This window comes from Sus scrofa, chromosome 9 (genome assembly GCF_054392235.1).
Source record: "Sus scrofa isolate SSC_HxYL_T2T_F1_AM1 chromosome 9, Sscrofa_HxYL_maternal_Yorkshire_Landrace_v2.0, whole genome shotgun sequence".
NCBI classification, from domain to species: domain Eukaryota; kingdom Metazoa; phylum Chordata; class Mammalia; order Artiodactyla; family Suidae; genus Sus; species Sus scrofa.
In genome coordinates this window covers 70,447,301-70,468,979 of record NC_139391.1, presented here as the reverse complement: position 1 = coordinate 70,468,979, position 21,679 = coordinate 70,447,301, and the positions used below count along the sequence as shown (strand labels likewise).

The 21,679-nt window shown below is 41.7% G+C and overlaps 1 protein-coding gene across 4 annotated transcripts in view; it reads left to right on the top strand.

The window, feature by feature from the left end:
- The window catches only part of RBBP5 (RB binding protein 5, histone lysine methyltransferase complex subunit), a 37,980-nt gene extending 17,373 nt beyond the window's left edge, over positions 1-20,607 (top strand). For 2 of the 4 annotated variants that reach the window (XM_084976831.1, XM_003482656.5), the window contains exons 4-14: positions 1,990-2,130; positions 3,176-3,338; positions 5,117-5,226; positions 6,296-6,415; positions 6,504-6,657; positions 6,755-6,826; positions 7,460-7,577; positions 9,106-9,175; positions 10,111-10,340; positions 12,182-12,259; positions 18,497-20,607. In XM_084976831.1, the coding sequence (XP_084832957.1) occupies positions 3,198-3,338; positions 5,117-5,226; positions 6,296-6,415; positions 6,504-6,657; positions 6,755-6,826; positions 7,460-7,577; positions 9,106-9,175; positions 10,111-10,340; positions 12,182-12,259; positions 18,497-18,525 (1,122 nt within the window). In that variant the 5' untranslated portion in view covers positions 1,990-2,130; positions 3,176-3,197 and the 3' untranslated portion in view covers positions 18,526-20,607. Of the gene's footprint in view, positions 1-1,989; positions 2,131-3,175; positions 3,339-5,116; positions 5,227-6,295; positions 6,416-6,503; positions 6,658-6,754; positions 6,827-7,459; positions 7,578-9,105; positions 9,176-10,110; positions 10,341-12,181; positions 12,374-18,496 lie in introns of all 4 variants that reach the window. The other 2 variants (XM_013979609.3, XM_003482655.5) reach the window with 1 other exon arrangement.
- Positions 20,608-21,679: the final 1,072 nt, after the last annotated feature.

Sequence of the window (21,679 nt, the reverse complement as noted above, 5' to 3'; positions counted from 1 at the left end):
CACATCTTCCTAATCCAATCATTTGTTAATGGACATTTGGGTTGTTTCCATGTCTTGGCTATTGTGAATAGTGTTGCAATGAACATGCGGGTGCATGTGTCTTTTTTAAGGAAAGTTTTGTCTGGATATATGCCCAAGAGTGGGATTGCTATGGTAGTTCTATGTATAGATTTCTAAGATATCTCCATATTGTTCTCCATGGTGGCTGTACCAGCTTACATTCCCACCAACAGTGCAGGAGGGTTCCCTTTTCTCCACAACCCCTCCAGCACTTGTTATTTGTGGACTTATTAATGAGGGCCATTCTAACTGGAGTGAGGTGGTATCTCATGGTAGTTTTGATTTTCATTTCTCTAATAATCAGGAATGTTGAGCATTTTTTCATGTGCTTGTTGGCCATCTGTACATCTTCCTTGGAGAAATATCTATTTGGGTCTTTTGCCCATTTTTCCATTGGATGGTTGGCTTTTTTACTGTTGCATTGTATAAGTTGCTTGTATATTCTAGAGATTAAGCCCTTGTCCGTTGCAGCATTTGAAACTATTTTCTCCCATTCTGTAAGTTGTCTTTTTGGTTTCTTTTTTGTTTCCTTTGCTGTGCAAAAAGCTTGTCAGTTTGATTAGGTCCCATTGGTTTATTTTTGCTCTATTTCTATTGCCTTGGGAGAATGACCTGAGAAAATATTCATGAGGTTGATATCAGAGAATGTTTTGCCTATGTTCTCTTCCAGGAGTTTGATAGTGTTTTGTCTTATATTTAAGTCTTTCAGCCATTTTGAATTTATTTTTGTGCATGGTGTGAAGGTGTGTTCTAGTTTCATTGCTTTGCATGCAGCTGTCCAGGTTTCCCAGCAATACTTGCTGAATAGACTTTCTTTTTCCCATTTTATGTTCTTGCCTCCTTTGTCAAAGATTAATTGACCATAGGTATCAGGGTTTATTTCTGGGTTCTCTATTCTGTTCCATTGGTCTGTCTGTCTGTTTTGATACCAGTATAACACTGTTTTGATGACTGTGGCTTTGTAATATTGCTTGACGTCTGGGAGAGTTATGCCTCCTGCTTGGTTTTTGTTTCTCAGGATTGCTTTGGCAATTCCAGGTCTTTTGTGGTTCCATATAAATTTTTGGATTGTTTGTTCTAGTTCTGTGAAAAATATCATGGGTAATTTGATAGGGATTGCATTGACTCTGTAGATCGCTTTGGGTAGTGTGGCCATTTTTACAATATTGATTTTTCCAATCCATGAACATGTAATATCTTTCCATTTTGAGAAAGCAGGCTCTCTTGGAGGCTTTTTGGTGTGTGCCGATTGACACCACCAGGTTGTCGGCCTGTCCATTACCTGATCTGGGATATGTGAGTTGAGGCAAAAAGGAAATCCAGAGAAGTCACTGTTGTATCATTCCTCATATCCTGCAGTCCCTAGCCGGTCTGTCTTCTATTTTGCTTTTTGTGTTTGTTTTCTATGTAATGTCCAGGATGTTTAACTGTTACTTAGTAGGAGGAATTAATTCCTTTCTTAATTCTTTTCTTACTTCTTTTAAAACAGATATTTATCTGTACTGTTTTGGTTTATATTATGATCATGCTACTCCTAGGACAACTTCAGAAAGCTCAGTGACTCCTTCCCAAGGGATAGAAAACCTGTTTGTTTTTTTCACATAAGCCCTTAAATGCCAGCTGATTTTATACTGTGCTAAAATGTTTTAGTTTCTTTTTCTTTCACTGAACCACTTGTGGTGTTACCTTCAACTGTTAAGAGCTTCTGTTACTAGATACAAAGATGTGAAAACATTCTTATTCATTGCTTAGTTAGGAAAGCTTGTTGTGGATTTGAGTATATGTTTAAAAGGTAAAGAAGAAGAAACATTGGTGACTCATGAAGTTAGGGCAGTTAGTGTTACTCATGTATTTTTATCTATAAGGGTGATATGATATACTTTATATCTTAGAATATATGCTAAAAGTTATCCTTTTTTTCTTCTCCAGCTGGAGTCGAGATGGTCATAAGCTCGTGAGTGCTTCCACTGATAACATAGTGTCACAGTGGGATGTTCTTTCCGGCGACTGCGACCAGAGGTTTCGATTCCCTTCACCCATCTTAAAAGTCCAGTATCATCCGCGAGATCAGTATGTTTAATCTGAGCTCTTCTCTTCTGGGGTGGGTCTAATGCTATGTGGATTATCTCCAGGCTCATGACAGTTTCAGTTTAAGGCTTTAGGGGGCAAAAGTACATAGCTCTTCAAACCTCTTCTACATAAATCTTTCTGTCTAGGTTGGTTCTGTTGAATCAATTTTAGAGACTGTCATTGTATAATTAAAAGTTGGCCTATATTAATTAGGACTTTGGAAATGGGCAAAGCCAGAGAAAGCATAGTAGCTGTTCTTTGACCTGAGGCTTTCCTCTGATTATTTGAATTTTTTTAGTAGGGGATTTAAGAAAAAGAGTTATCCACCATTCTGCTACCAAGATATAACAATTTTCATTTCTCTAGGTTCTCTTTTAGTCAAGTTCTCTTTTAAGTATAAAGCTTATTGTGTGGTGCTTCATCGCTCACAAAGCACTTATTGGCTCACAAAGCATTTATTATATTAGATGTACATAAATATGTATTTTTACGTAGTTTTATTTAGTATTTTGCTTTTTCACTTTTTTATGCATACTTTTTTCATACACTTTTTTTTTTTTTTTACTGGTTTGCTACATCTTAATATTTATTTTTAATCACCACATTTTATTTTGTCAAGGTAGGATCCTATGACTTAACTTAGTCGTTTCCTTTTTTCTTTTCTTTTCTTTCCTTTTTTTTTTTTTTTTAATGGCTTCACCATGACATGTGGAAGTTCCTGGACCAGAGATTGAATCCGAGCTGTAGCTGTGACCTGTGTTGCCTCTGCAGCAACGCCGGATCCTTTACCCCACTGTGCCAGGCTGGGGATTGATCCTGCGCTTCTGCAGGGAGCCAAGCTGCTGCAGTCGGATTCTTAACTCACTGTGCCACAGCAGGAACTCCATTTCCCTTTTATTAGAAATTTAATAGGCTTTTTCACATTTTGAGTATTCTTGGGCTGGGAGAGTTGTTGCGGTAGTAGAGAGGAATTAGGGAAAAGGGCAGAGAATCAGCCTTCTGATACCAAAGCAACAGCCAATGTACTATTCATATTTTTAAACAGGAACAAGGTTCTCGTGTGTCCCATGAAATCTGCTCCTGTCATGTTGACCCTTTCAGATTCCAAACATGTTGTTCTGCCGGTAGACGATGACTCTGATTTGAACGTGGTTGCGTCTTTTGATAGGCGAGGAGAATATATCTACACGGGAAATGCAAAAGGCAAGGTAAGCTTAGAAGCTGGTGAAATAAGCATCAGTCTTCCTGTTCATTGACTCATTTCATGTTTACTTGTTCTCCTTCCTTTGAAATTTCTTCTGTCCCTGGTCTAAGCATGCTTCCTGCCTATGGCAAATACAGCCTCTTCTTTTCTCAAGCCTTCATGATTTCTGTTCTTTGGATTTAGAGTGATCAGAGGTCTTTTGATCTTGAAAAGGATGGAGGGCCTTTACTGAATGCTAGTAGTGAAGGGTCGTTACTAAATTAGATAATTTAAAAGTCATATTATCAAGTGGAATACTACAAAAGTCTGATATCTTGGTCTTCAAATATTGTATAACTTAGGCTAGCTTATTCTATGGTTTTGTGCATTAAGAAATCGGGTTAGGTGAGCCTTAGGGTCCTTTTTAAGCTTACTAGAGTTTTTTGTAGTTACATTACACTTCGTTTTTTTTTGACTGGGTCATATGGGTTAGTGCAGTCTCATGGCTGCTTTGGAGAGTGGCAGGTTTTTTTCTTTAATTGTGGTAAAATATACTTAATATAAAATTTACCATCTTAACCATTCTTAAGTGTACAGTTCAGTGGTGTGAAGTATATTCACATTGTTATGCAGTCATCACCATCATTTATTTCCAGAGCTCTTTTCATCTTGCACTCATCTTACATTCATTAAATAGTAGCTTGGTGGAGTTCCCGTTGTGGCTCAGTGGTTAACGAATCCGACTATGAACCACGAGGTTGTGGGTTCAATCCCTGGCCTTGCTCAGTGGGTTAAGGATCCAGCGTTGCCGTAAGCTGTGGTGTAGGTTGCAGATGTGGCCCAGGTCCCGCGTTGCTGTGGCTCTGGCGTAGGCTGGCGGCTACAGCTCTGATTCGACCTCTAGCATGGGAACCTCCATATGCCGCAGGAGTAGCCCAAGAAATGTCAAAACAAAACAAACAAACAAAAAACAAACAAATAAATAATAGCTTGGTGGAGTTCCTGTCGTGGCGCAGTGGTTAACGAATCTGACTAGGAACCATGAGGTTGCGGGTTCGATCCCTGGCCTTGCTTAGTGGGTTAAGGATCTGGCGTTGCCATGAGCTGTAGTGTAGGTCACAGACGAGGCTTGGATCCTGCGTTGCTGTGGCTCTGGCATAGGCCGACATCTATAGCTCCGATTCGACCCCTAGCCTGGGAACCTCCATATGCCATGGGAGCAGCCAAGAAGACCAAAAAAGACCAAAAAAAAAAAAAAATTAATAATAATAATAATAATAATAGCTTGGTGTCCTCCACTCCCATTCAGCTCCTGGAACCCATCCTTCTATTTTCTTTCTCTATAAATTTGGCTACTCTAGTATTTCATATAAGTAAACTCATCTAGTATTTTTTTCTTTTTTTTTTTTTTGTGACTGTCTTACTTCACTTAGCATAATACCCCTTAAGATTCATTCATGATGTATTCTATGTCAGAATTTCCTTCCTTTTTGAGCCTGAATAATATTCCATTGTATCTATATACCACATTTTGTTTATCCACTTGTCTGTTGATGGATACTTGGGTTGCTCCATCTTTTGACTCTTGTGGAGAATGCTTATTTAACATTATATTTCAAGAATAGGGTAAGACACTGTCCTTTAATTGGAGAGGTAAAAGGCAGTAGCACTTAATCAAGTCGAATACATGAGAATAGAGATATTTATAGCTTTATCCAGTCTCTGCCCAGTTTTAGAAACAGAAGCCAAATCTAATTACTGTGTGTTATCAGAATACTTTTTTTTTTCTCTTTTAAACTTTAGATTTTGGTCCTAAAGACAGATTCTCAGGACCTTGTGGCTTCCTTCAGAGTAACAACTGGAACAAGCAATACCACAGCCATTAAGTCAATAGAGTTTGCCCGGAAGGGCAGGTAAGTGAGACCTGTCTTTTTTTAGGGACAGTTTTAAAAGTGAGTAGAATGCAAAAATACAGTGAGAGTCACAGGTTTTGTGTATATTATACTTACATTCTTAAAAAAGTTTACTTAAAAAAAGTTATTCAAGACTGTCGGTGTCTGGTTCTTCAGTTTATAAAATGTACTGCACTGAGCCAGCAGTTAGATCTTATCTGGAGGTTAATAGGCAGCTCCTTTACAGAAAAGATGTCTGAGCGATGTATGCTTGGAACCAAAATGCCTGGCACACGGTAAGCACTGGGTAGAGATTAGCTATTGTATTGCGATCAGAATTGATATCACAGAATTTACATAGTAACTGAATGTGCACTTTACTTACGTAAAACCTATTTATTTATTCTTTTAATTTCAGATGTTTTTCTGATATATTTGGTTGCCCAGCTAGAAGTAGATGTACATATCAACAGAAATAAGAATAGGTTGTCAGTAAGAGAGGTAACGGTCATCCTCCTTTATATAGGAACACTATACACTGTAACAAGAGGACATCCATGGTCAGAGTCTTTTGAATTAGGAAAAAGTTAGTGAAGTCTTGTAAGAAGGTGGTAAAATAACTTGTATTTTAAACAGATTTCCAACATTTCGGTGTTACTACAGGAAAAAATTGGGGCAATCCAAAATGATGTATTTCGTTTATTAATTCATTAAGAACACTGTGTATAAAACAGGCCAGAGAAATGAAGTATTTACATATGTATGTATTTAACTGTAAGGTTGTGAATTCGGGAAGCTGGTTTCAATTTAGAGGTTTTGAGTTTTAGTCAAATACTGATGACTAGCGTGTACATACAGAGTTCAGGGATTGCACAGGAAGTATGAAGCATTTTCTCACTTCAGATTATATTTTGGCGGGGAAGGTGACAAGTAGGTACATAAGTAGCCTAGTCTGTTGCTTAGATTTTCACTCAGTCTCTAATTTGTTAGTTGTCTCGTGGTCCTGTTCTAAGTAACTGGTAGTAATAGAAAATACTAGCAGGAACAGATTTCTGACCTCTAGCATTGGTATTTTTTATCCTTTCTGTAGTTGCTTTTTAATTAACACAGCAGATCGCATAATCAGAGTTTATGACGGTAGAGAAATCTTAACCTGTGGCAGAGATGGCGAGCCTGAACCCATGCAGAAATTGCAGGACTTGGTGAACAGGTGTGTATCCCAACATGAAAGAACATGTGCTAACTCGTGGCCCGGGGTCAGGTTCCAGTTCTCCTTGGGCACTTTCTTTGTCCTTTAGGACCCCGTGGAAGAAATGTTGTTTCTCTGGGGATGGGGAATACATAGTGGCAGGTTCGGCCCGGCAGCATGCCCTGTACATCTGGGAGAAGAGCATTGGCAACCTGGTGAAGATTCTCCACGGGACGAGAGGCGAACTCCTCTTGGATGTGGCTGTGAGTAGAAGGATGGCTTGCTCTTGTAACTTACGTAATACAGAAAATCTTGGATTCATTCTTAGAACTGATTTTTCTTTGCTTCATTAAAATTTAGTGGCATCCTGTTCGACCCATCATAGCCTCCATTTCTAGTGGAGTGGTATCTATCTGGGCACAAAATCAAGTAGTAAGTATGTTTCTAGTTTAATTAATTGCTTTGAAACTAGATACCTTTACAAAGATACCCTTGTCAAAGACTCTTACACATAGCCCCAAATTACCTAATTTACTCTGTTTTCTGTGCAGTTCTTCTAACCTAATTAAATAGTTCAGTGCATCTGGTTTTGCTTCATTTTAAATGGGAAGATCTTGGTCCAAAGCCAGTTTACTGGCTTTGTTTTCAGAGGGAAAGTCTAGTGTACCTTCTGGTCATTTTTCTGTTGCTTACCTGAGATAATTTTCTTACTTTTGGCTTAGCTAACTTCTGTTTTTACTTCTTGTTTTTATTTTGAACACCTTTAATTACATTTGTAATCAGTGTACACATAAGAAATCCTAACGTTTTACCTCAAAATTATGTCTTAACCACCTTCTTTAATATTTGTATGAAAGAACTATAGTTAATAACTTGGAATGTTTAAGATAGGAAATACCTTAAGATAGTAAAACCTATAAGATACCTAATTTTTGTATGCCAAGTTTGATCTCAGAATTTTGAGTCCTTTTCATGTTCCAATCTTTTTGTTGATATCATTAATGTCTAGATTGTAGATTGATACTTTCTCAGGTGGTTAAGTAGTATATTTTGTTTGTGGCCTAGGAAAATTGGAGTGCATTTGCACCAGACTTCAAAGAATTGGATGAAAATGTAGAATATGAAGAAAGGGAATCAGAGTTTGATATTGAAGATGAAGATAAGAGTGAACCTGAACAGACAGGTAATATTTCTCAACTGCAAACAGTACTTCCGAAAGGAAAAATGATTGTTTTACTTAGTAGTCATCATAATCTGTGTGGAAAATTTATGTCAGCACTTGGTCTAAAATGATTTCCCCCCCCCAAACTTAAAGTTTTGACAGTGTTTTTGGAATCTTTCTTTGTAAGGCATTAACTAAGGGCTTAACATGGGCATTACTAGGACTGAAGCAACTCTTAACATTTTGCTTTGTATTTCCTGACTAATTACCGTTGATTACATGAGGATTTGCATGCAGCACCTAGCCATGCCACCCACACATGCCAGGTGTTCAGCTGGTGTCGGGTATTGCCACTGGAGCCCGTCTGCCTCGGGCAGAATATTTATTCTTTAAGCCTGAACTTCCTTACATATAAAAAAAAATTGGGGGGAGTTTCTGCCGTGGCGCAGTGGTTAATGAATCCAACTAGGAACCATGAGCTTGCGGGTTCGATCCCTGGCCTTGCTCAGTGGGTTAAGGATCCGGTGTTGCCGTGAGCTGTGGTGTAGGTCGCAGACGCGGCTCGGATCCCACGTTGCTGTGGCTGTGGTATAGGCCGGTGGCTACAGCTCCGATTGGACCCCTAGCCTGGGAACCTCCATATGCCACGAGAGTGGCCCAAGAAATGGCAAAAGGATTAAAAAGGGGGGGGTAGTAATAGAACCCACCTTTTAGGGTTTGTGGGGGAATAAATAAGATAATTCATGTAAAGCACTCACTGTAGTGTCTAGGCCATAATGAGCATTTACGTGTTATTTGCTATTATGATGCTCATTGTGATGCTTACTGTTTTTATATCTTGGCTTCTGAATGTCTAGATAGGAAGCTCCATGAGAATAAAGTTTTGACTTCATATCCCCATAGCGTCTAAACACAGAGCTTTACCTCTGGCCGAGGTTTGTGTATATGGATGCTTAGCATGCCCGGTAGCACTGTCAGTGAGTGATTAATGCCACAAGTCATTGGCTGTCTGGCTACTGGATGGTGCCAGGAATCTGAGAGCTGGGAGTGAGGTTATTAGTTCTCTCCAGCCTGAAAGTGTGCTAGTCCTTCTGTGGTGATACTGGATAACTTAACATGCCTCATGGCGTCTTAGGAAGACCATCAGGGCTGCAGGATGTTCTGGATTGTATTGCTATTACCAGACTGTGTCGTGAAGCCTTCCTGAAAAACTTCCACGCAACTTGTTTCTCCTTGGCACGTTGCGCTGGCCTACCTGTACGGTAACACTTACTATATTGAACTGAAATTATCTGTTTGTATCTGTCTCCCCAGTCAGCCTTAGGAAGCTTTTACTGAAGAACTGTTCCCAGCTCTCCTGGGCATTGCTCTATTCCCAGTGCCTAGCATATGGTGGAGATTTAGCACACGTTTGCTAAGTGACTCAGTCGTGTGAACTATTTGGTGTCCTCTTTTGGTCCTCCTGGATTTTAGTTTATGAAAACCATCAGCTGCATGTAAAAAGTCATTTTGCACTTCTTTTCACACCTGTGCTGTTTGTGTCCTACAGGGGCTGATGCTGCAGAGGACGAGGAAGTGGATGTCACCAGTGTGGATCCTATTGCTGCTTTCTGTAGCAGGTGAGCCACTGCTAAAGGCTGTGGGCCTTGAGGCTCCCCTGCTCCTCAGTCTCGGGTGGTATGCTGCTCACTCCCCTGGCTGTTCCTTCAGTCCCATCTACCTGTTAGCTCAAAGAGATAACTCCTTTGGTATACAAGACATCCCTTCCTTTCTCCCATGACAGAAATTCATAAGAGTATTGAAATAATTTGTTTATTCCATTTATGTTTTCTGCTGATGATTTTTGGTTTGTTTTTTTAGGGTTGTGGCTGTGGCATATGGAGATTCTCAGGCTAGGGGTCAAATCAGCTACAGCTGCCAGCCACAGCCACAACCACGCCAGATCTGAGCTGCCTTTTCAACCTACACCACAGGTCACAGCAATGCTGGATCCTTAACCCACTGAGCGAGGCCAGAGATCGAACCCACATCCTCATGGATACTCATCGGGTTTGTTACCACTGAGCCGCACAGGAACTCCTCCTGCTGATGATATCAATCAAGTCTGATGTCCTTTTACTCATCTTGGCTCTCTTTCTTTTTCTTCTTTCTTCTTCTTTTTTTTTTTTTTTTTTTTTTCCTTTTAGGGCCACACCCACAGCATATTGGAGTTCCCAGGCTAGGGGTCGAATTGGAGCTGTAGTTGCTGGCCTATACCACAGGCACAGCAATGTGGGATCCCAGTGCTGTCTGCGACCTACACCACAGCTCATAGCTCACAGCAGTGCCGGATCCTTAATCCACTGAGCGAGGCCAGGGATCGAACCAGTATCCTCATGGATACTGGTTGGTTTCGTTTCCACTGCACCACAACAGGAACTCCTTTCTTGACATTCTTGATCCATGCCTGTTGCTTATGGTTAATATAGGTGATTCTGCCTTAGAGGAAGGGTTCATGGTTTAAGCAACTTTCTCCTCTTTTTTCCTATCCCTTTTCTGATCCTGTTCCACATAGTGATGAAGAGCTGGAAGATTCAAAGGCTCTATTATATTTACCCATTGCCCCTGAGGTAGAAGACCCAGAAGAAAATCCTTATGGCCCCCCACCGGATGCAGTCCAAACCTCCCTGATGGATGAAGGGGCTAGTTCAGAGAAGAAGAGGCAGTCTTCAGCAGATGGGTCCCAGCCACCTAAGAAGAAACCCAAAACAACCAATATTGAACTGCAAGGAGTACCAAATGATGGTAAGAGCCTCATCATCTCTCTCTCACCTGATAGACACCACTCTACTCTCCAGCATAATTTGGTAATTCCCTGTTTGGGTGATTTTCCATTAAAGGAATTTTCCCATCAGTCTTTTTTTTTTTTTTTTTTTTTTTTTTTTTTTTTTTTTGTCTTTTTGTGTTTTTGCCTTTTCTGTGGCTGCTCCTGTGGCATTTGGAGGTTCCCAAGCTAGGGGTCTACTCGGAGCTGTAGCTGCCAGCCTACGCCACAGCAACACAGGATCCGAGCCGTGTCTGCAACCTACACCACATCTCACAGCAACACCAGATCCTTAACCTACTGAGCGAGGCCAGGAATTGAACCCAAGTCCTCATAGTTCCTAGTTGGATTCGTTAACCACTGAGCAACAACGGGAACTCCCCCATCAGTCTTTTTTATAGTGCTTTACAACTTTGTAATAACGTTATCAGCTTTTGCTTCTCTCTCTCTTTGTCTTTTTAGGACTGCACCTGTGGCTATGGAAGTTCCCAGGCTAGGTGTTGAATCAGAGCTACAGCTGCCGGCCTACACCATAGCCACAGCAACAAGGGATCCAAGCTGTGTCTGTGACCTACACCATAGCTCATGGCACCACCAGATCCTTAGCCCACTGAGCAAGGCCAGGGATTGAACCCAAGTCCTCATGGATACTAGTTGGGTTTGTTACTGCTAAGCCACAACGGGAACGCCCACTTCTCTCTTAAAGTAGGGAGATTCTGCCTTCAGTATTTTGCCTCATATGGGAACGCTTTAAGTCTTCTGATGTCTGGCTCAGAGTTTTTTCAGTACCAATCTTCTTCCCCTACTTCTTCCCCAAGATTCTCATTCGGTGGTAAAGTACCAGTCAGACTTGGACAGTCTTCATTCTTCCTGCCTACTTTTACGGTCTGACTCTGGAAGTCTTGTTTTGTTTTTAAGGGTAGTTGATTTACAATGTTGTGCCATTTTCTGCTGTACAGCAAAGTAACCCAGTCATATGCATATATACATTATTTTTCTCATATTTTCTTCCTTCATGGTCTTTTCCAAGAGATTGGATATAGTTTTCTGTGCCATACAGTGGGACTTCATTGCTGTGGAAGCCTCTTTAATCACATGGAAGAGTCTGGATCCTTACCCTGGTCTGTGGAGTTTCAAAGCCCATTCCCTTTCTGCTCTCACATGCCTGGTGTTCATGTGTGCATTCCTGTTCTGGCCTATGTGATAAAGTAACAGTGTATCTCTCAGCTACCTTTTCCATTTAGAGCGGCTATAGCATAGTATGAACCACATAGGCATAGGATGAACCACCTAGGCCCTGTGTGTTCTTTGGCCAAGCAGCTGTTTCACATGTAATGGTCACTCTTTTTTATTTATTTATTTTTTTGCTTTTTAGGGCCATACCTGTGGCATATGGAAAGTACCCAGGCTAGGGGTCACATCAGAGCTTCAGCTGCCGACCTGCGCCACAGCCACAGCAATGCAAGATCCTAGCTGTATCTTTGACCTACGTCGCAGGTAGTGGCAACACTAAATCTTAACCCACAGAACAAGGCCAGGGATCGAACCCACATCCTCATGGATACTAATCGGGTTTGTAACCTGCTGAGCCACAGTGGGAACTCCTGGCCCCTCTTTTATCATTTCATAATTAATAAACAAAGCAAACTTTTCTCCTGTATTAGTGCATCTGGGAATTAATAAACAAAGCAAAACTTTTCTCTTTGAATTAGTGGATCCGGGAACACAAGAGCAAAGTTCTTTGCCCGTGGATAGATGGCTTGGCGCGTGCTCGGTAGGGTGATGTGTGGATTCCTTCCCATGCCTATTTGTCCTTTTACAGAAGTCCATCCACTACTGGGTGTGAAGGGGGATGGCAAATCCAAGAAGAAGCAAGCAGGCCGGCCTAAAGGATCAAAAGGTAAAGAGAAAGATTCTCCATTTAAACCGAAACTCTACAAAGGGGACAGAGGTTTACCTCTGGAAGGATCAGCGAAGGGTAAAGTGCAGGCGGAGCTCAGCCAGCCCTTGACAGGTAAGGACACATTGGGAGCACTGTCTGGCTTGCTTCGTGGCCTTGCTTTGTACAGCCCCTGACTCCGTTTCACTGCAGCATTTTTTCCTCCCTTCCTTCCTTTTTTCCCAGTGGCAGATAATCTCTGAGTTAAAGCTGCTTATAAGGGCAGGCTAAACTAGATTTGGCTTAATTTGGTGGCTCTTAACCTTGGGTCCATAACTAGGTTTCAGAGGCTCTCCATTCCCTTGATCTTATATGCAGAATAATGTGTGAATATTTTTGTAGGGAAGATGCCTGTACATGTCACTGGATTCCTGTAGGAATCCATGACCCCAAAAGAACCCCTGGTTTTTAATTCATTTTTGCATCTATGTTTGCTCCTATGTTTTTGTTTTGTCTCAGACAGATAAGCAGAAATATGAGCTTCTTCATATAGCCCCTGACTGTTTAACTGTAGCATCTTTTTTTTTTTTTCTCTCTCTCTTCAAATTGTTCTAATCCGAGAGGTGGTGTTTTGTTTTTTTTTTTTTTTTCCTCTCCCAATAGTCTAGAAGCAGTGGTGGAGTTGTTAGTTGTACTGTCATGTTAAGGAAGAAGATGAGGTGTTTGTTTTTTTTTGTTTGTTTTTTTTTTTGTTTTTTTCCAAACAGGAGCAGACTACCAAAGAGACAGAAACTGTGTAACTTCTTAACACCCAAGTCTCTTGAAATGTACTGAGTTTGCGCACTTTTACCTGACTGGAGGATTTGGGTGGGGGGCAGGGGAGATGGAGAACAGTTTGAATTTCCTGTAAAATGCTTGTAAATCTTGGCTAAATGGCATCTCGGTTGGAAAACAGTCATCAAATCATAGTCCATTTCTACTCAGAGGTTGGGTTTTGGAAACTTTGTTTTATCTGTAGGTGCTGCTTTAGTTACTACAGTACTGTGACTTCTCTGTTGCTAGGTCAGTAGATTCAGAGGCAGGACTGACAAAATGCCATTGGTCGTATTTAGGGGTTTTTTCCCCCTTTAAAATTTTAATTTAAATGCATTATTCCAAATGCAATGACATGCACTGGAATGCAAAACACTTCCTTAAGTCGGTTAAGCATTGTGAATATGAATTCTCTTCTACAGAGCGTCTGAAACAGAGTCAGTTCCTCATCATTTTGAGTATTCCCCCTCAAGTTCACTAGATTTAGGCTTTTATGTTTTTCACAGTCCAACACCATGCCACTGAGCACCAGCATTTTTTCCCAACAACAGTCCTCCCCTGAGCATGTTACCACCTAGTATCTATTTTTACTGTTGTTATTATTTTCGCTTTTTTTAGGCCACACCCACAGCATGTGGAAGTTCCCAGGTTGGGTTGAATGGGAGCTGCAGCTGCTGGCCTGGGGCCGTAGCTCACTGCAGTATCAGATCCTTAGATACACTTTCAATATCCTGGAATTATATGAGCATTGCCAACAAAGATTGCAGGTTAATAATCGACTAATATAGATAAAAATCCTACCTTATATAATATACTACTTACATAAGCTGATGCCATGACAGAAAAAACAATTTAAAGTTTAAATAAAGGTGTTCCCACTATGGTGCAGTAGGTTAAAAAATCCAGTTGCACTGGCTTGGGTTGCTGCAGAGGCCTCAGTTTGATCCCATGTTGCCACAGCTGCAGCTCAAATTCAGTCCCTGGCCTGGAAACTTCCATAGGCCATGGCCATTAAAAAAAAAAAAAAAAATTGAAGTTTCCATTGTGGCTCAGCGACTAGTATCCATGAGGATATGGGGTTCGATCCCTGGCCTCACTCAGTGGGTTAAGGATCTGGCATTGCCACAAGCTGTGGCATAGGTTGACGATGCATTTTGAATCTAGCGTTGCTATGGGTGTGGCGTAGACTGGCAGCTACAGCTCCAATTCAGCTCCTAGGCTGGGAGCTTCCATATGCCATAGATGCAGCCCTAAAAAGAAAAAATAAATAAATAAATAAATAAATAAGGATTCACGTTGTGGCTCAGTGTTTAACAAATCCGACTAGGAACCATGAGGTTGCAGGTTCGATCCCTGGCCTCGCTCAGTGGGTTGAGGATCCAGCATTGCCGTGAGCTGTGGTGTAGGTTGCAGACGTGGCTCGGATCCCCCGTTGCTGTGGCTCTGGTGTAGGCTGGTGGCTACATCTCCGATTAGACCCCTAGCCTAGGAACCTCCATGTGCCACGGGAGCAGCCCTAGAAATGACAAAAAAGCGGAAAAAAAAAAAAAAAAAAAAGTTGAAAAGTTTACATAGCCCTAAAGGAATGGACTTTTTTTTCCCTAAAGTTATCAAAATGTCACATTGAAATACTGAGCTTTATCTAAAATAAATATTTTTGGTGTTTATGCAAGTCAGCATTTCAAGCTCCTTCTAGAAGTGGGTATCATAATCAGGGGCCTTCTTAGTGGAGAAGATTGGAAGAGGTACCGACCTCATTAAAGACTAGAACTTGTGTCTTGAAATAGGGTGCTTCAGACTGGATTTTTACTTTCTACCCCATCTTTATCAGGCACTTGATTTGGTCAGCCAACTCATAGAGGCACCTATTTTAACGGCATCACCCTTGAAAAGGACTAGAGGAGCCTTTTCCATAAGAAGGCCAGAATGATGATGTGCTTTCTGAGAACACACAGACAAAACAACTGCATAGCTTGCTGCAGACATTTTCCCAGCCTCTCGTGAGGGTGCGCATCGCGTACTTCCCCGTGTAATCTCTACTTCCTTCTTCCCATTTTCTCCTTTCTTCTCCAGCCTTGGTTCCTTGGCCTTTTCCTGAGTAGGAGGCCCCAAAACTGAAACAGCCAGAACAAACCCCAATGTGCACTGAGGAGCAGGATCATTAAAAAGCCTCACAGGAGGCAGGATTGTTTTAGTCCCAAGACTTCGTTAAAAGGGCTGCACCTAGTTTTTCCCACCAGCTGCAGAGTGGTTTGGATCTTTGTGAAGGCTGTGAATCTGGGGGAGAGTGGTAAAACTGAGTATCCCATAATGCCATCAGAAATCTCAGTTTCAGGACCCCCTGTTCACTTTCGGGACCACCTGTCATCTTTTGTGTGGGATTCTCTGGCCAAAGGTGGGGCTTCATGTAATACCATGTTCAGCTTAGAGGACCCAGAGAAGACAGAGGCAGGCTGACACATGCTGTTGGTTTTCATGTGGCTTCAAAAACTCTTTATATCTCATGTTCTTCTACACCTTGGAGATTTTCGGTACAAAGCAACATGCTGTCCTCGTGGATGTTCTACCAGACAATAAGACATGAATCCCAGTCCTGAATGCCTGAGGTTGAACCGTCTTCAGAGATCTGTTCAGTCTGATGGGTATAGCTGTAGATTCAGTGCTTCGTGCGCCTCTCCTCCTTAGGGATGCCCTACTTTTGCATAAGAACCAAATTGAAGACAGGCTTCTAGGTGTAGGCTGTTTTACTGCTCAAGTTAGATAAATGCTGTTGTTAATATGTGCAATTGATGGTTACTGAAGAAACTGTTCGCTAAGCCCTGATTAGCCCTGACAAAGATGATGTAGTCTGCTGCATGTTGCAACAGGAGATTATGCATTTCAGGGGACAGTTGAAGACCCATAGACCACCACAGGAATAATCTAGCCATCTGGAATCTGGGGCTGTAGAAAAGTCTTCCCTATCAAACAGCTCATCAGTATTGGACAGTACCAGTGGACCCACATCTATGAAGACTCACATTCTGTGATGAGTGATGACCCATCAGTGAAGCCTGGTGAGGGTAGCTCTGAGCTGGGGACCTTTCAGAAAGTCTAGACTGACAAAGCACCATCTATCAGATCCCCCCCTGGTTACCTTATCAGATACTCTCTAGAGACAGTCCTCAGGGTAGAAACTTGAGATGTGAGCAGAACCACCAGTGTCCTGGTTGCCCTGTGACTGCTCAAGGATTGCCCAAGAACTGGGGCTCATTGGCAGTGAACACTGTCAGTAGCAGGTGTGACCAAGTTGTGGTCTGTCACATACGTGGTTAAAGGCCTTGTGGGATGGTGGGCATGAACGGGGCAGTCTGTACCTGTCAAAGGTGGCAGAGGCCAAAGAGAGCAGAAGTGCTACTTCTGGGGACCAACAAACCCCGCATAGTTTTCCATGCTTCTGGCCGCACCATGGCGCTCCTAGTGCTGGCCCACCACCCTGGGCCTCTGAACCATATCCTGTTCACTGCCTGAACCTGTGATTGTTTTAAATGGTTGGTGGTAGGCTTCCATCTTCCTCCCTTTTATCTTTTATTTTTGGTCTTTTTAGGGCCATATCTGTGGCATATGAGGGTTCCCAGGCTAGGGGTCGAATCAGAGCTGTACCTGCCAGCCTACACCACAGCTCACAGCAACTCTGGATCCTTAACCCACTGAGCGAGGCTAGTAACTGAACCTGCGTCCTCATGGATACTAGTCAGATTTGTTCCCGCTGAGCCGTGACAGGAATTCCCCCTTCCTTCTTAAAAAATGGTCAGTCTCTCAAAGACTAATTTATGAACTCCTGCCAAAATCAGATTTTTAAATGGCTAGTGGATATTCTTTCTCATTTGGTGTGGTCTTCTTAGCTGATTAAGGTAATATTTGAAAATTAATATCCAGAATTTTTTTAGGCCACCCTGGCTTAGCTGCTTTTGGGAAGTAGCAATACCAGCTAGTCACCATGAACTGACTTTGTCTTAACTTTGTATTAGTAGAGATTCCCACCATGTTGCAGCCAAATAACATCTGTCCTTGGGGCAGATGTTTAAGTAACCTGGAGGTCTTCTGCTTTGTTGCTGTTTTCTGTGTATCTTATCTTGTGCGAAGACTTGCTTGCTTGGGCATTGGTTTGTTGTCTGGTGCATCAACAAGCTTTGTTTCTGGTCTGTTCAACTGACCTCAGATAATCCATATGATGTAGCTCGTTAGTCATCCTGAGTGCCCATTATTAATGCAAGCCACTTTTTCCTCTCATGATTTAGGCGAAAAATGTCAGTGTTGTGTTCATTTTTAAACTGTCTTAAAACCAAATTGGTCAGAGTACCGGTAAAAACCATCAGGGAAACCAGCCTTAAAGTGTTAAAGGCATGGTTGAGTCCTGTGAATAGATGGTTTCATTTCAAGATTTAAAAAAAAAAAACCCACCCAAGAGGTTAATTATGTTTTATGTTGAGACCTGAAAAACAGATGGTGAAGTATACTTTTTTATCTTACTGAACTGTACATAAAGTTTCAATTTGATTTTTGACAGGTAGCATCCAGGAGAGTTTTGTGTCTTACAATTTCGGTCTAGTCTCAGGCAAATTGGAGTTTATTTTTATTGCCCGTTTTCATCTGTGCTCGAACCGAAAGAAATCAGGTTAAAAGCAAAGTTTATGAACAGGTTCTTTTCTTTCATGACCTGGGCAGTTATTTGTAACCATTTTACCTTCAGGTGGCAAGTTCTTCCCCGTTCCAGATGAGCCTGGGAGGACTTTCTTCACCTTGTTCTCGTTTTACACTTCCTAGTTAATATTTCACAGCAGCCCATTTAAGGATGTCCCTCAGAGATTGAACAGCTTCTATGGAGTAATCAGGGAAGTGTTCCTTTGATTTTATTATTTAGGATTTTATTCATCGATCTGTTGTTGGTGCCTAGAAATGCCGACAGTTTTCATTAGCATGTCACCATATTTGGGATTCTGAGGTGCTGAGTGTGTCACTTGAGGAACCGGGGGTGTTTTGAAAAGGGTTCGATGCTCACTGTTAATCATTCAGTGATGAAAGAGTCTAACATACGAAAGATTGGAAGATGCACTACCCTACGGTCTCCTTTCTTCTGCTTACTGCACTCTTTAGAATAGAGAGCTTTATTTGGAGAATGGTTAACAGCTGGGAAAATGTGTAGAACACTGATCATTTTGCCATTTTTTCCCCCTTTTGAGGCAGTGCTGAGAGCATTACTCGGGTGGGGGCTTGGGATTTGGACTCCTTGTTGCTTCAGCAAAGAGTAATTGGGAGTTGGAGTTGGTTTTAAGTGAAAGGGGGGGAATTCTTAGCCCATGTGTGCTTGTCACGCGTCATCCAGCCTCCGTCAGTGTTTCTGTTCTGGAGAGTAATGGTCTAAGTTGATGCTAAACAAAGTCTTTTTATTTCTAATCTCTTTAGCAGGGGGAGCAATCTCAGAACTGTTATGAACACCCTTGAAGTTCTTCGTTCTTCTCTGCTCTGCCGTCGTGTGGCCTCTGGACACTGTGGTCAGTGATTTGAGATTGACTTTAAGACAAAGGCCTCTTGTCTTCCACCCAGGAGGTGGAAGGAGTGAATTTTATGTTTGAAATGAAGAAGCGAATTATGGAAGAAGAGTATACGTCCCTTCCCTTTCAAGCATAAGTCCAAATAGGCTCTCAGGAATGAGGATTTGTGAAGACATCAAACAGGAGTTTTGACTCATTTAAACTTTAATGCTTGTTATGTTGCTGGAGAAGAGATTCCTGTTTTGCTCGTCTATCTTTCCTGTACCCAGCAGCATTTCGGCCTGTCATCTCCTATCTCCTAGTTGTCTTCCCTCCTCAGTGCATGTCCTTGAGTGACTTGTCCTTATCTGAAATTCTGCTGGCTGCATCCTAGAAAAACTTCTGTTGCACATTCTTTCTTCCATTTTTAAACTTAGCCACTCACCGATACCTCCTGTATTTCCATATTGTGTTACCTAGGATGGGCAGAAGAGAAAGTGCTTGAAAGATTTCAGATTTCCCAAAAGGAAAGAAAGATGAGAAAGGCCCCCTCTTTTTAACACACTGTAACATTTTGCTCAAGAAGCTGGGCTCTAAGAGGGTCAGGGTTTTTCTTTGTTTTCTTTTCATTGCATGTTTCCCTCTGGTATTGGTTCATTCTCATTAATCATGGTTTTTGAAGATAGCTAGTTTCATTCTCTCCAGCAAAGAATCATTAGTAGTTTATGTTGTTTTACCCATACAGGCTTCCAGAGACAGAAACAAACCAAGGTGTCTCTTAGCAAGCTTCTTTTTTATTGGGGTGGGGGAATCTATGCAAGGACTGAAATAAAACCGTCCAGAATCAAAGCAGCAACAACACAGTTCAAATTTAAAAATCAAGGAACCTTTTTTTTTTTTTTTTTTTTTTTTTTATTATCATTGCTTATGGACGTCTGAGCTTCCCGTCAGCCATTGCATTTACCCTCCTGTGTCCGACGCCCCTTTTCCTTCCTACATGTTTCCAGTCACTTCCTTTCTGTGAAAGGTTGCTTAGCTTTTTAAAAAATTTTTTACTTTTTGCTTTTGCTGTTCTTTATATAAAAAGTAGCAGATTGGCTGGATGTGTGCATTAGGTGTTTGAAATTCTCTGAAAATCCCCCAAGGAAAAAACCAGGTGTGGAGAGGGTTCTCCAGCCTCTCTGAGTAGCTGACTGGAAGTGCTTAAATCTGCATAATCATTTCCACAGTATTCTCAAAGGAGAGTCAAACACTGTGCTTATCGGCAAACCTCTACCAGTTGACGGATGCTCCGGTAGGTGGCCAAACAAGCCGATAAGGATTTTAGCATAGAGATCAAAGTAATATCACATCAGCAAGAGCCACTTCCATTCCATGTTTAGTACCAAAATGTTCAGTAGTTGAAGTGAGAGTTCTCCCTGAGTCAGTGGCAAAATGTCTATATTTTTAGATGCCACTACTTTTTCCTCAGATGTGCATTTTGTGAATTTTCACTGTGTATTTCTTATCAGAGCAGTGGTTGGGATTGATAGGTGGGTCGCTAGACAGGTTTTTGTTTTGCAGACATTATTTCCATTTCGTCTCTCTCTGCTGTACGCTGCAGTCATATGCAAACCATGTGATACAAGACGTTTCTGCCTTATTTCTACGTGCAGAGTAGCTGGCTGTCCCCTGCCTGTGCATTTGGATGTTCAAGCTCTGCCCACCTCCTAAACTGGCTACTGAGAAAATCAACTTCAGCCCTGTCAGAATGGCTCTGGCAGCAGCTCCTAATAATTATTTATGCTTTTGGAATTTTTTTTTTTTTTTTCAGCTCCTAAAACCATCTGTCCATTTCAGCTCCTAAAACCTTCTGTCCAAAATCTGGTTTTCTCGATTTATACAATATATGCATATTCTCATCCCTTTTGCCACCACCCCGCCCCAGCCCCTGACATTTTGGTTTTTTTAATGTTCTGCAGTTTTGTACGAGAAGAGACTTAGCCTTGGGTACTTCTTGCTAAAGCTTTAATGCTTTGTAAATAAAATTGGATCTTTATTAAAGAACAGGTGTAGGTGTTTGTTTGTAGATACTGGTCACTTCTGAAACTCGGCAGTCACTTTGCTTTGTACGGTGGAAAGTGCAGCTTGCTTTGTTGACGGGAGATCTTTGTGTGGAGGTTCAGAGCTGGAAGGGCTAAGGGGTGGTCAGATGGTCCTCTAGACAAGATTGTAAATAAACAATTCAGGTAAAAAGTTAGTGTCAGATCACAAAGGTCATCTAGGAATGACCTCTGTTCAAATTCCCTAACTTGGCGTCAGTGTGTATAACTGCTCTGTAGAGACCACAGTGCAAGGAATTTACAGAAGCGCTAGAGAGCAGGTTCCTCCTTCCAAGGATCTTTCTTAAAGTGTAAGTACAGTTACATTCCTCCTTATTAGCCCTTTTCCTCCTGAGATTACATAGCTTTGAAATCCATTGAATACTCGTCTCCTAAAGAGTAAGATGTTTCATAAAGCCCTTTTAAGTCTTTGATTTTAATCACCTCTAAATCGGAGTGTCTACTTACTAGTCTTTCCTGTAATGTGACTGAGAATCTTTTTGACGTCATAGCTGTCTCATAGCAACCTTGACCCAAGTGAATGATGAGCTCCTCCTTATGTTCTAGAAGATGAAGGAACTAGGCCGAGAGATGGGGAGAATTGTGTACGCTCTCACCCAGAATGTATCTTCAGTACCCTTGGGAAGGAAGAGTGCCTAGAAGTGGGAGAGGAGGAGTTCTTGTCGTGGCTCAGTGGAAATGAATCTGACTAGCATCCATGAGAACGCAGGTTCGATCCCTGGCCTCGCTTAGTGGGTTAAAGATCGGGCGTTGCCATGAGCTGTGGTGTAGGTTAAAGACACAGCTCGGATCTGGTGCTGCTGTGGCTGTTGCATAGGCCAGTGGCTGCAGCTCCAATTCAACCCCTAGCCTGGGAACCTCCATATGCCAGGGGTGTGGCCCTAAAAAGACCAAAAAAAAAGAAAGAAAAAAGAAATAGAAGTGGGAGAGGAGCCACACTTAACATTGCCTATCTCTCTGCTAAGCATTCGGGTTCTAAGAGGCCTCTTGGCCCTTGTTTTCATGAATTTTCG